This window comes from Glarea lozoyensis, assembly GCF_000409485.1.
Source record: "Glarea lozoyensis ATCC 20868 chromosome Unknown GLAREA8, whole genome shotgun sequence".
Taxonomy (NCBI): Eukaryota; Fungi; Ascomycota; class Leotiomycetes; order Helotiales; family Helotiaceae; genus Glarea; species Glarea lozoyensis.
The window spans coordinates 438,352-450,994 of NW_007361003.1; the positions used below are offsets into that span (position 1 = coordinate 438,352).

General features: G+C 45.9%; 5 protein-coding genes across 5 annotated transcripts; 2 read left to right on the forward strand and 3 right to left on the reverse strand.

Moving 5' to 3' along the window:
* Window positions 1-310: 310 nt before the first annotated feature.
* GLAREA_11529 (Xylose isomerase-like protein) lies at window positions 311-1,472 on the reverse strand (the record flags this gene model as incomplete). Its single annotated transcript, XM_008089672.1, has 2 exons — window positions 311-1,384; window positions 1,434-1,472. 2 exons carry the CDS (start codon window positions 1,470-1,472, stop codon window positions 311-313), a joined length of 1,113 nt encoding a protein of 370 aa, XP_008087863.1.
* Window positions 1,473-3,080: 1,608 nt separating this feature from the next.
* GLAREA_11530 (Aminoacid dehydrogenase-like, N-terminal) lies at window positions 3,081-4,076 on the reverse strand (the record flags this gene model as incomplete). The annotated part of the gene is made up of 1 exon (XM_008089673.1): window positions 3,081-4,076. One exon carries the CDS (start codon window positions 4,074-4,076, stop codon window positions 3,081-3,083), a length of 996 nt encoding a protein of 331 aa, XP_008087864.1.
* Window positions 4,077-5,880: 1,804 nt separating this feature from the next.
* GLAREA_11531 (beta-carbonic anhydrase, cab) lies at window positions 5,881-6,672 on the forward strand (the record flags this gene model as incomplete). Its single annotated transcript, XM_008089674.1, has 6 exons — window positions 5,881-5,921; window positions 5,973-6,058; window positions 6,110-6,166; window positions 6,216-6,326; window positions 6,388-6,496; window positions 6,543-6,672. The coding sequence occupies 6 exons, from the start codon at window positions 5,881-5,883 to the stop codon at window positions 6,670-6,672; spliced, it is 534 nt and encodes a 177-aa protein (XP_008087865.1).
* Window positions 6,673-7,603: 931 nt separating this feature from the next.
* GLAREA_11532 (MFS general substrate transporter) lies at window positions 7,604-9,479 on the forward strand (the record flags this gene model as incomplete). The annotated part of the gene is made up of 5 exons (XM_008089675.1): window positions 7,604-7,628; window positions 7,680-7,708; window positions 7,804-8,286; window positions 8,338-9,107; window positions 9,158-9,479. 5 exons carry the CDS (start codon window positions 7,604-7,606, stop codon window positions 9,477-9,479), a joined length of 1,629 nt encoding a protein of 542 aa, XP_008087866.1.
* An 810-nt stretch (window positions 9,480-10,289) lies between these two features.
* Window positions 10,290-11,976, reverse strand: GLAREA_11533 (PRTase-like protein; the record flags this gene model as incomplete). Its single annotated transcript, XM_008089676.1, has 3 exons — window positions 10,290-11,611; window positions 11,664-11,811; window positions 11,866-11,976. 3 exons carry the CDS (start codon window positions 11,974-11,976, stop codon window positions 10,290-10,292), a joined length of 1,581 nt encoding a protein of 526 aa, XP_008087867.1.
* Window positions 11,977-12,643: the final 667 nt, after the last annotated feature.

Here is a 12,643-nt window from a genome sequence, read left to right on the forward strand (position 1 = left end):
ACATTGATCGCTATCACTCATCACAATCCCATACATACAGAATCTCTTACGTAACGAACAGCGAATACACAAAGCCACAAGATTAGAAGCAAAATCATCACTCAAATACATATATATATATATAATAGGAAAACCCCCTCAGCAAAGTCTACGCACGTATATAAGCAAAAGCACCGGGCTATAAGCAAAAGCACCGTGGGTATTTACAAGTTGCAATCTCATCCTCCTCGAACGCCATAGAACGCCTCTAAATACCAATGCAGCATTCCCATCCGCGCCCCTGAATCCTCAAATGCCACTCGCAAGAACTTTACAATCTTGCAGAAATTTCCGCCGACTCCATCAACCTCGGAGCAGGCGATCTGACAACCACATTCCGCGGAACAATCTCCTCAACCACATCCTCCCAGCCCATCATAGAGCACACTTTCTGCCACGATTCAACGGCACGTCTTGCATGTTCCATAGGCACGTCATTTGAATCATCCGTCAAACTTCGGTTGAAGAATTCGAAAGACATCCACCCCTTATATCCCAGCCCCTCTTTCTCGTCACAGATCGCCTTGAGGACGTCAAGGACGGGCAGGTAGGCACCGCGGTCATACTCGCACATAAACAAACGCGCGTTACGACTCCAGCTCATCCGAGGTTTCATTCCGTCAGTATGGAAGGGGTGGCCTTTTACTAGTGGCGATTTCATTCTTTCGGCGTCGACGACTTGGACGTAGAAGATCTTGTTGACGGCAACCTCCTTGACCATGTTCTTCAAGCTCTGTCTGAAGATTGCATCGGCATTTTCGATTTTCCCGTCTTCTCTGGCGGGATCTGCCCACCCGCGACCGGCGATGTTGAAGGTGTCCATGCAGAATCCAAAGTTGGGACGGTCAACGCCTTTAATGACGGCCCATGCCTTTTCCCATGTGTCATTGAATGTTCCGAAACAGAGATTCTCATACGCGAATCGAACCGGTGGGTTCTCTTTGGCGCCCATATCGGCAATTTGTTGTAAATCCTTCACAATGACATCCAAATCACCAGTGAATCCCTTGGTCTTGAATGTACTTGGTATTTGAATGATGTCTGTTCCCAGAATTCTAGCCATCTCAAACCAGATCTTAAGTTCGGCATGTTTCTTCTCTTTCTCGGCGGTAGAAAGTAAACCTTCACAGTCAGAAAAAGGTCCTAGGGCGATGATTTCAAGAGAGAGTGAGTCTGCAAGACCTCGAATGTGTCGTGCGGCGAGTAGTTGGTTTGATGGAAGAGCAGAACCGCCAGGGAAGGTAGAAGCTAGGTACTGAAGGTCTTCGTAGAAGATCTCGATTGCTGGCAAGCCAACAGAGGCGGCTGCTTGGAATTTTGGGGGAAGTTCATGAACCCATGCTCGCTAGACCGTGTTAGTCAATAGATCCTCAAGGTTTGAGATATGAACTTACTCCGAGTGAGAGAGAGGCGATTGCTGGTCTGAAAGACATGATTTCTGTTCTCTTTGTTGTTCGTTTGTTTGAAATAATAGGGATTTAACTAGGAAAGTCGAGATTTGAAGCTGATTAAATAAGATACAATTTATGTAACCGTAAGCGTGTGTATCATCGAGGAGGAGATTCAAAGAATCACGCCGTTACATGAAGATGAAGTGAGGTTACTCCAGCCGACGGTCAACAGGTAAGATAAGATAGATTGTTAATAGGATGCTGTGGTACGATAAGATGACGACAATGACGCTGGGATGATGAAAGATATCAAGATTGTGAAAGATAAGGAAGTTGAGGAAGGAGCGCTTCAGAAGAGGAGGGTCAAGTACCTACTCTACAGCAGTATAGGGAGACATGAGACAGGTAAATATCAGACCCGCAAATCATCACGACTGCCCGAACCGGTAGACTGGAGATAGCTAGGAACAGTGGAGAATGATTGGCGTGGGAAAGAATTCAAGAGAGGAAGAGAATGAGGGTATCGAAGGAAAGCGACGGGCCGAGATCGAGATCCACGCTACAAAGAGTAGCTCCCGTACGTCTAATCCTGCGCCTCGAGTTTCCTACTGTATTCTGGTTGTTGATTGCTCTCTTGGCAATATATATCATTTCTCAGTCGCCGAATCGTCATTGATGTCTCCATGTGATATCTGTCGTCAGAAAATGCTTGGCCCAAACGCAATGAGAGATGAGGAAATTACATACATCACCTAACGACATGAAACAAGACATGTCTGGCGCAGCTATTTCAACGTAGACTACGCTAGCAACACACAAGTCTCTTCTCCCGGACTTCCAGAAGCTCAAGCAATACCGTCATAGAAAGTCTCCGGCCTTCTTCGCGTCGTCGTCGTCGTTTACTCGCAAGGTCGGACAAGAATAAACGACAAAATCATTTAGGTGTCCTGCAGATCACTCCTCCCAATCGGGCTAGATCAACTTATGCTGTTAAACGTTCATCCGCCGAGAGTTCATCCGCATCGTAAACACAACTCCGCAACCCCCACAGTCGATGGGGCTTATCGGGTGTCCACAACCCCATACCCGACTGCATCAACGGAACAAGCCATGCGTGCTTACTTTAGTGAACGGGGATAAACACTCGCTCTAGAAGAAAGACCAGAATGATGATTGGATGGAAAATCGCTGTGTAGGAATCCGTTTGTTGCAATTGCAATTGCAGTGTAAAATGTTTGTTACTGAAAACAAACTTGCAAGAGATAACCGGAACAGTGTAGAACAAGTCATGCTCCTTTAATAACGAATACTGATTAATCTCGAAGTCGAGAATAGTAAGTTGTATTCAACTTTCATTATTCCACTTGTAGCTGACCTACCTCCTGTTCCTTGTAATTCTGTATTTCTTTTCCGGTGGAACTGTCGTTTTTCAACCGTCACACTTAACACCTGGAGATCATCCTTTTTTGAAGCTTCAAACACAACGCTCTTTCCATTCACCAGGGAAATGAAACCGGATCTACCGAGATAGACAGTTGGAATGACAATTTTATGTCTAGATCTTGATGACATGTACCAGAACCCTTCCCTAACTCCTACATGAGATCATGAATACATGAACACATCCTACGCTATACCAGACACGCAATCCTACAACCTAGCTCTTCCAGCTTCCAACTTCGCTCTGACAATACTTTTCACTTTCTCCACCGGCAACGCACTCACCCTCCTCCTCAACCACACTTTATCCTGTTCCAGCCCCTGCCAAATCATCGCCTCGGTCCCTTCAATAACCTGCCACTTACTATCCCTAGCAATCCTAGCCACCGCCGTGTCGGGTGATGGATGATAGCACATCTCTAATATCACACCGGCCTGCTTGCCCAAAAACTCGGTAATGATAGCCCTCGTCTCAATTTCCGCAGCTGTTTTAGGTGGGAAATCAGGAATCGCAGAGATTATTACTGCTGGGGCAGCCAGAGATTGTGCTTCGGCTAATGAGGAGATATATCGCAGATTCGAACCGAACCCTTTAGAGACACACTCTGAGATGACCTGTTCACATTCCGAGCGATCGCGATTGACGAGGTAGATTTCCGAGCACTCGAGAAACTGAACCAACGCGTAAACAGCCGCACGACAAGTCCCACCACCTCCGATAACCATACCCGGTTTGCCCTTCATAGTCGCTGATATTTCTTTCGGTGTATTCTGCAAAACTGCTTCCCGTATTCCAATACAATCAGTATTCGTCCCACACAACAACCGTTTTCCGGATGGGGAATTTCGCAGGAACACAGTGTTTACAGCGCCAATTGCCTCGCCTTCGGGAGTCAGCATGTCGAGATGCGGTATTACTGCTACTTTAAACGGCATGGTTACTGAAGCGCCGAAGAATTTCGGGGTGCGCATGAGCTCGAGACATGGTTCGAGGGTTTGAGAGGGATAGAGATGTTGTGCGTAATTTAGGGAGAGTGATTCGTAAATTGTGCCGTGGAGGAGGGGCGAGAGCGAGTGAGCTATTGGGTAGCCGAAGAGGTAGGAGACTCGTTCGAGGTGGTCTGTGGAGGGAATTGGTGGTGGTTGTGGTGGTGCTGTTGTCATAGATGCTTCTGAAGTTGAATTCGTGGGAGCGAGTGAGGCCATCTTGAAAGTGCCAATTGGATTTGGGAGGAGATATCCCAGATCAAAATCTCGAATGTTTCTGGACTTGTGAAATAGCTGTCTTGGAAATAGTATGGATTCAAACACCTCGATCCTTCACGAAACACTTGAGCTTCTAGCGCTCGACCCAGAAGCTCTAAATTCAGACCCACTGAAGTTCAACACCATACGCGGAAGAAACAATCCCCTAGCTCTCGTGCAAGTACAGTATTCGTGACCAGGAATTCCTCGACTATAGCTTCTCGCAAGGGACGTGTTCAAACCAATTGAACAGTGAAATGGACTCTAACGTCTAGTCCAGCTAATCTTGTGAAGATTGGAACTGCTTAGCTGCTGCGACGTTTTTTTTTTTTACTGTATGATCAAGATGGGAAAGAATATATCAGATCCGACGCACTGGTAATCAATTTCAACGACTCCAGGGCTGCAAAACCCTGGCCCTTGGACTAGTGGGTGCTCTTAAATCTTTACCCGATGGATGTCGCTCGAGAATGGTGGGGTAGAGGCGAAGTGTGGAGAGCGGGATGAAAGTTTTGGAACATCTTGCGAAGCTTGGCGGGCTTGGGGAAAGGGCACGTGATTTTGGTTTGTGTAGGAGTTTGGTGTTCTAAAAAGGAAGAGTTGTTGATGACTGAAAAATGATCGGGCCCGGAATTAGATAGCCAATATAGGGGAAGTTTTGGTTGGAAATAAGTTATAGTGGGTTGGAAAAGATTCAATATGCATTGATTTGCTTCGGAATCTTCTTAGCAACTTAGCATTCGTTATACGGGCTATTTGAGAGTTTCTAAATTATTGTAAAGTATAAAATTACTTTTCTATGTATTTGGTTCTTGTGATCAAAGATGTTATGTCTGGGATTGATTCCGAAAATATATAATCGGAATGACATTCAGATAATACTTGGGGGATTATCAAGACTTCTGTTCCAAGAAACGAAAAGATTTTGGGCTGCGTTCTTCCAAATAGTGAAATTAGCGATGTTCGTTAAGTCAATGCCCTCATCAGTCAATTACTCGCAAAACTGCTATTAAAATTAGGCAACAAATAGTTGCGGTTGTTGCGACTCCGCAGTAAACAAAAAAGATCTCAACTAATCAGAAACCCTCAACTAAGGTACTCTCAATTATAGTCTTGCTTGACATGATAGTTAGGAGGGTTTGCGAACATTTTCATCCTCTGAAAGCCTACCAAGGTGAATTTTCCACCGGTATATGGCGATCTAGATCTTGAAAGATCGTAGTAAAATCGACGCTGAAACACAATCAAAACTATCCAAATTTCCAAAGTAGAAGAAATTCTGTTGACGAAATCGGAATTCAATAATTCGGGCTCGGTAATATCGAACACTCATAAATTCTGAGGACAATCTAGAACACATCTATGGACATTGCACAACTGAAGTTGAATCACTTCAACGGCTTCAGCCCTCAACAATTTCCTTGACCCTGGGTCTGAACACATCGATATCGTGCCTGACAAACTACACACATGGAGGTTGTCCAATCCGCAACTTCTATCTCACACCGGCTTGATAATCCTCCCAGTTTCAACACTTTTGCATTATCTGAATGAGGAAATCCAGTCTCAATTTGCTTCTTCTGATTCTGTTGAGAAATGCTTTGCCAACCGGCCATTTTTGTTGTTCCGAATGCTACATAGATCAGTAATCATGTTCATTGAACGAGTGTTTACTTTTCTGTACAAAGTCAACAAGAGAAGCACATATCAATATAATTGCTTTCACGATCACAGTTCTCTCAGCAATTCAGGACATTAAGCAATCATGGCGAGCCAAAGATTCCAAGATATGCTGGGTCGCAATGAGTAAGTTGTCTATTACCTGAATCCAAAATCTACTGAACACCAACATCTCAGAAAATTTGTTGAGACTTATACCATGCCACCGACTCTGCAGCAAATCAAAGATAACGCACCTCCTGGGCGGGGAACAATGGCTATCAGTAACTACATGACATTCTGGGGCAAGTAAAGTTGACTGATGGTCTCTCAAGTCAGCTGCTCTGATCCCAGAGTTTGCCCAGAGGAATTTTTAGGGATAAAGCGTGGGGGTAAGTCTATCTGGACTTTAGAATGCACGACGTACTTAAGATTTTGTAGAAGCTTTGGTGATACGAAATGCAGGTGGTCGTGCGGTGGAAGCGATCCGAAGTCTAGAGGTGATGGGCACGATTGGAGCGATCCAACTTATCGTTGTTATTCATCATACCGGTAAGACACCATGATAAACCTAGAATCATCTGTTAGCGCATTCCTAACACAATGTATGTAGATTGCGGAGGTCTTTTTACCTGCGACGATGAAGTTCGCAGGAAGTTAGGCGAAAGAGCACCTGAGCACAAGCACTTGATTGAGAATAAGAATTTTGGAACATTTCAGGAGTATGTATGACGTTTTACATTTGGGTTATATGCTGATGATAGGCAGAATTGGAATCCGACAAAGTATTCTTGATGATGTGGAGGTGATCAAGAACTGGAAGTTTCTCCCGGAGTATACTGAGGTGAAGGGATTCGCTTATACGATTGAGGATGGAAAGTTGACGGAACTGGTATAAGTCGAGCTCAGGGTCAGGAAGATAATTGAATCTGGCTTTTCTGTTATTATTGGCAGAAGGAGACGTTCCAAAGGTGTCCATTGGTCAATTGAATGTAATCGTTCGCAGAGAGTTCATTTCTTATCAACTATCAATAGAGGCAGAGTCGCGACTAAAGCTGAAAAGGCTTATATTCACTTAACTCAATTGACGAAATACGTGATGGTGTGTCAAGTTGATTGACTAATAACTATATGATTTCGTCAATTGTTTTGGAACAATATAGTATTCCGGCTGCTACTTGGTTTGTACATCGCATGCGTACCTCGTTGTCGATTCCGTTCTCCTGGCAAAGACCACGTACAAACACTAGTGTTAGTATTCCATCACGTCTGTCTGCTTCCACGACCATGGTAGTGCATACTCGTATAAACATCCACGTACACCAGTGGAAGAATCTTTTAACGCCTCACCCAGCCCACTCCTGCAGGCAATCCCAGACCCCACGTCATCAACTAAATCAACCATCACATTCCCGAACTCAAGCATAGACAACCAGTTGGGTATCCCCCGCTCTGAGTAATGCCATCCCGGCAACAGGCGTCGTCGCTTATTAGTTGGCCTCCTTTCTCCAGATACCGACATGGCCCAGCATGATTCCCCCGAGTTCTCCCCAGGACCCGTATTTCGCGTCCCCAGGATGTGGGGTCGATCTTTGACAATCTCTGCGTGATGGATATAAGGGAGGTTTGCCGTTACGAGTTGTAGCTTTTGGTCGTGTTATTTATTTTGCATCTCTATTGTCAACTTCGTTGTTGTTACCGCAAAGTGGTAGTTTCGTGTAAAGAGCGTTGCGATCTCGCTTCATTAGCTCTTGGAAGAGATTTCTCTGGAACTCCACTTTGAGGAACACATAGATTTTTCAGAACAATTGGGATATTTGCTTTTCAAAATGGGCCTTCTTACTCTTAAAGAAGGTAGATAAAACATCATTCAGTTGTGTTAGGGAAAGTAACTAACGAGATTAGATCGGCCAACACCGCCATGTGTTTACAATGTATGTTTCCACATCTCATCCAACACTTTATCATTGCAATCGCCACGAATTTCCCAGGGACGCAAGAATATCGTTACAGAGCTAATGATGGGTAGTATCGTGTTTACTGCTGCGCAACAGTAGCAGCGTTTTGCGCTGTAATGATCGGATATGATTCTGCATTCATCGGCGGCACACTCGCCCTGAACAGTTTCAAAAAGGAGTTCGATTGGTCACAATACAGCACAAGCGAAGCAAATCTCATCAATGAGAACATCGTCTCCTTGTACCAAGCCGGTGCCTTCTTTGGTTCATTTTTCGCTTATGCGGTAGGGCATTACCTTGGACGTAGAAGAGGATTGCAGATATTCTCTGGTGTTTTCATCCTGGGCGCTGGCCTTATGTTGGGTGCCAATGGCGACAGAGGTCTAGGACTTATCTACGGAGGCCGTGTTCTCGCTGGTATTGGAGTTGGTGGTGCTTCCAACTTGACACCGATTTACATTAGTGAACTTGCTCCACCGGCTATCCGTGGTCGACTTGTTGGGCTGTATGAAATGGGATGGCAGCTTGGTGGTGTTGTCGGTTTCTGGATCAATGTGAGACATTGAAACATATGGGTGTTCCTAGATCTTTGCTAATCAGAACAGTACGGAGTCTCGACAACCATGCCAGAAAACCATTCCCAATGGATCATTCCTTTTGCCGTCCAACTCATTCCCGCAGGATTGATGTTCATTGGCCTCTTCTTCATCAAAGAATCACCGCGTTGGCTTATGACTCGAGGAAAGAGAGACCTCGCTCTCAAAAACCTCTGCTGGATTCGAAAGCTCGACACTGATGATATGTATATGTTGGAAGAAGTAGCTGCTATCGACGCTGGTCTCGAGTATCAACAATCTACTGTCGGTCTTGGGTTCTGGCAGCCATTCAAGTCACTCTGGAATGACAGAAAGGTTATGTACCGCTTCTTCCTCGGATGCTCACTGTTCTTCTGGCAGAATGCAAGTGGAATCAATGCAATCAACTACTACAGTCCGACTGTTTTCAGATCGATTGGACTCACAGGAACCAATACCTCGCTACTCACTACTGGAATCTTCGGTGTCATAAAGGCAGTGGTCACCCTTATCTGGCTTTTCTTCCTCATCGACAATCTTGGACGCAGAAATCTCCTCATGATCGGTGCTCTTGGCGGTTCTATTTGTCTCTTCTATGTGGGGGGTTATATCGCAGTAGCCAAGCCAGAAGAAAATCCTTCTTCAACCATATCGAGCGGTGGAATATCCGCAATGGCGTTCTTCTATCTGTGGACCATCTTCTACACCCCATCATGGAATGGAACACCTTGGGTAATAAACTCCGAAATGTTTCCTCAAAACGTTCGAACTCTCGGCCAAGCGTTTGCTGCAGCATCCAAGTAAGTAGACATCACTCGAGCGCCGTAGCAAAAGCTAACCTACTTTCTAGCTGGTTCTTCAACTTCCTCGTCGCCAGATTTACACAGCAAATGTTCACCGGAATGGGCTACGGAGTCTACTTCTTCTTCGCTTCTCTGATGTTGTGCTCCATTGTCTTCGTGTGGTTTCTCATTCCTGAGACGAAGGGCATTCCCCTGGAATCTATGGATAGGCTATTTAGCAAAGATCTGCCTCAGAGACGTGCGCACAAGATAGTGATGGCAGAATTGGCAGAGGACGAGGAGAGTTTCAGAAGGAACGTGGAGGGAAGTGGCTTAGGGCTGGAAAAGGATGAGTTTGGGGAAAAGAAAGCTCATGTTGAAGTTGTTTAGATAAGGGCTGCAGGTGGTATGCCTGAACAGAGGGCAGGTGGAAGGCGTTCATGTTTAGGATTACGCAGATAAAACACTGTTTAGATAAATCATAAATCTTACATTTTCTCCATTCACTAGTGTATTGCAAGTCTGACAGGACACATCCCGATGATAGAATAGCAATATTTAGGAAGAAACCTTATAATTACCTCATTCTGTTTGAGTAAATATACGAAATTGCCTCCATTATAAAGAGGAATATGCCTATTAAGGAAGGAGTGTCAGAAAGTCGGTTCCTAGTATTGGTATATTTGGAGAGTGCCCCGTCATTTTTGCAATACACTGGTGATTGGCGATCTATCTTAGCGAGACCTGCTCTAACCGCGATGATACACTGGATCAGAAAGAACGTAACGGCCACCAGTAAGTTCATTACTCATAATAGTGTTTGAGAAGTTCTCTTGCCCCTTATCCACCAACCTAATGAAAGGCCGTAGCATACGCATGAATAAGGTGCCTTCTAATCCCAACAAGCGCGAAGGCTAAATCAATCTTCCAACGCTCCGTTCAGCGTACGATTCTAGATGAAAAGTACACCGGCGAACTCTACAGAACGCATCGCTGGTATAGTGTGCTTTTGTGTCACGATCAAAGGACAAAAAAGCTGGCCGGGCCAAAAATGGCTTGAAGTCAATTCTCTAAAACGCCCCTCGTCTTTTTGACGGGTTGTCCCAGGTCCCTCCCCAACGCCACGCTAGTAGTAAAATCAAGAGAAATAACAGCTTACATTCAAGGCATGGCTTGACACCAAAAATCAATTCGCATCTTCTAGTCACCCGCATGGGCAAATAGCGGAGATATTGATTCCCCGTAGTGATTTCTCCGAATGGCTTCAGCAAGCAGATTCGAAAGATCCAACACCACAAGCTTCCTTGCCGCCCTGGCGTCTTCTGCTGGAATTGGGAAGGAATTGGTGACAAGAATTGTGTCAATACAATCGCAGTCTTGCAGCTCCTCAAGAGAGTCACCGCCAAACAAGCCATGGGTAGCGATAATGTAGACCTTCTTTGCACCGCCACGCTTGACAACACATTCAGCAGCAGCGATCCAGCTCCCAGACTTGTCAATCATATCATCGACAAGGAAGACAGTTCTGTTCTTAACGTCGCCAACGAGCGTGATCATCTGTTCCAGTGTGGGATCATTAAGCACTTCCTCTTCATCCGAGCTCTCTCCAGCATCGGCAGAACCTCCCAAAGGTGCAGCCTCTGGATTGAAAAATGATGACGCTCGTGACATTTCCATGGGATCTTCATCAAGGTTCTCCAGGACCGTAGAAGTCGACATAGCGGACTGTGTAGGAGAGGGGTAATCATCAGGTACAATGTGTCCTTGCACAAGTCTGCCATGAGTAATATCGCGAGCACGCTCATCCGTAAACTCAACCTCTTCCTCTACTGGAGTGGATCGAGGCGGCGGTGGGGCCTGCGCACGGGCAAGAGGGGAACTGGTAAATTCTGAGTCGACTGGAGTTGTGGCAGTTCGTAATGGCGACTGCAGAATCTGACTCCTCCTCTGTGACCCAGAGCTCTCCTGACGGGAATGACCGGCCGCCCGCGACGAGGAACTCCCGTTCACTTGTGTGGGGTCTGACCTGGGCTCGACCGCCGTTTGTAAAGTGCTAAGCTGTGCTTTCGACTGACGACGTTCTGTCATAGCCTTCTCTTCCGGTCCAATGTGCAACTTGCTAACATCCGAGTTATCGTCCCAATCTAGTCGTCGCATGATCATACTGGCAGACATGTTACTTCCGACCCGACGCTTGTCTGTAGTGACCATTCCGAAATTGAGCTTCAGCGCATCCGCCAGAGATGTAACTCTCTTCGTGCCACCGGCATTCTTGGATACACACACAGCTTCACGCCATCCAGGAACATTGCGTTTAATCCATCTAGCAATTATAGGCTCCGCATGGAGATTGTCCACCGGGCACTTGAAAAAACCTTGCATCTGAGATGCATGCAAATCAATTGTGATAACGTGGTTGACGCCGGCTATGTTGAGTAGATTCGCGAGCATTCGTGCCGTGATAGCTCCTCGATGAGATTTCTTCTTCGACTGCCGGCTGTAGGGGAAATAGGGAAGGACGGCTGAGGGATGTCAGATGTGGAAGCTGCAGAAACTATGGCGGGGAAGGCTGACCTGTGATTTTGTTTGCTGAACCACCTTTACAAGCAGATATCAAAATCAGAAGCTCCATGATGCTATCATTGATCCTTCTACTTCCCGATTGAACCACAAATACATCCTTCTCGCGAATGCTGGTCAAGATCTTGACGCTGGTCTCTCCCTAAGTATAGTCAGCCTTGTCCCCTCCAGGCATTATCGTTCTTGACGTGTTTACATTTGCAAACTGAGAAAGCTCGACAGCTGCGGGTGCCATGCTCAAGTTCGAACATATTTGACCCGTGAGAGCGGGACACGAGCTCCCAGCGAAGATGAGTGTGTTGCGCATCTTAAGAATTGTGTTGTTTGTGCGGTGGAAAGATTGGCGAATCGAAAATTTGAAGGGCTAGATCGTGGTCACCGTACTACAACTTCCAGAGTCCTAGCTTTGGATCACACTCTCGTGTGGACAAGCTAAGTTACAACACCCTCTCGATCTATGTGAAGATAAACAAGACCGAAGATATTTGGACAACAAAGATGATGTAACGAGGGTATCCATTGTCAAGACCGTCGTATGATCCTAGCCTCATAGAGCGGTATGTTGTGCTACGGTGGACTACAAGTTAGTGTCATGCTGCGACTTCGTCAATATCTGCAGACTTCGCGTAACGCGTTGACGGCACGTCAATTGCAACGAACAACGAAGTCGTTATGGAAACACAGCTAAGTATACCTACCTAGACTCCAGTTAAGACGTCTGTCTCCATTTCCTTAGGATCCCATGGGTATTCCGCGCTTGACGTGGCTTTTGCGCCAATATGCTGAGTTCACACCTCTGGAGGGACAAACGGTGGTTTTGGATGGCCCTGCTTTTTGCTATTACATTCATTACTTATGTTTAAGTACTCGAACGACTGCGAGGAATCCTCTTGAAGCTGGCATCTCCTACAGAGAGCTCGGGCAGACAGCTGTGGCTGTCTTAGATCGAATGCGAGTGTCCGGAGTCAAGATGT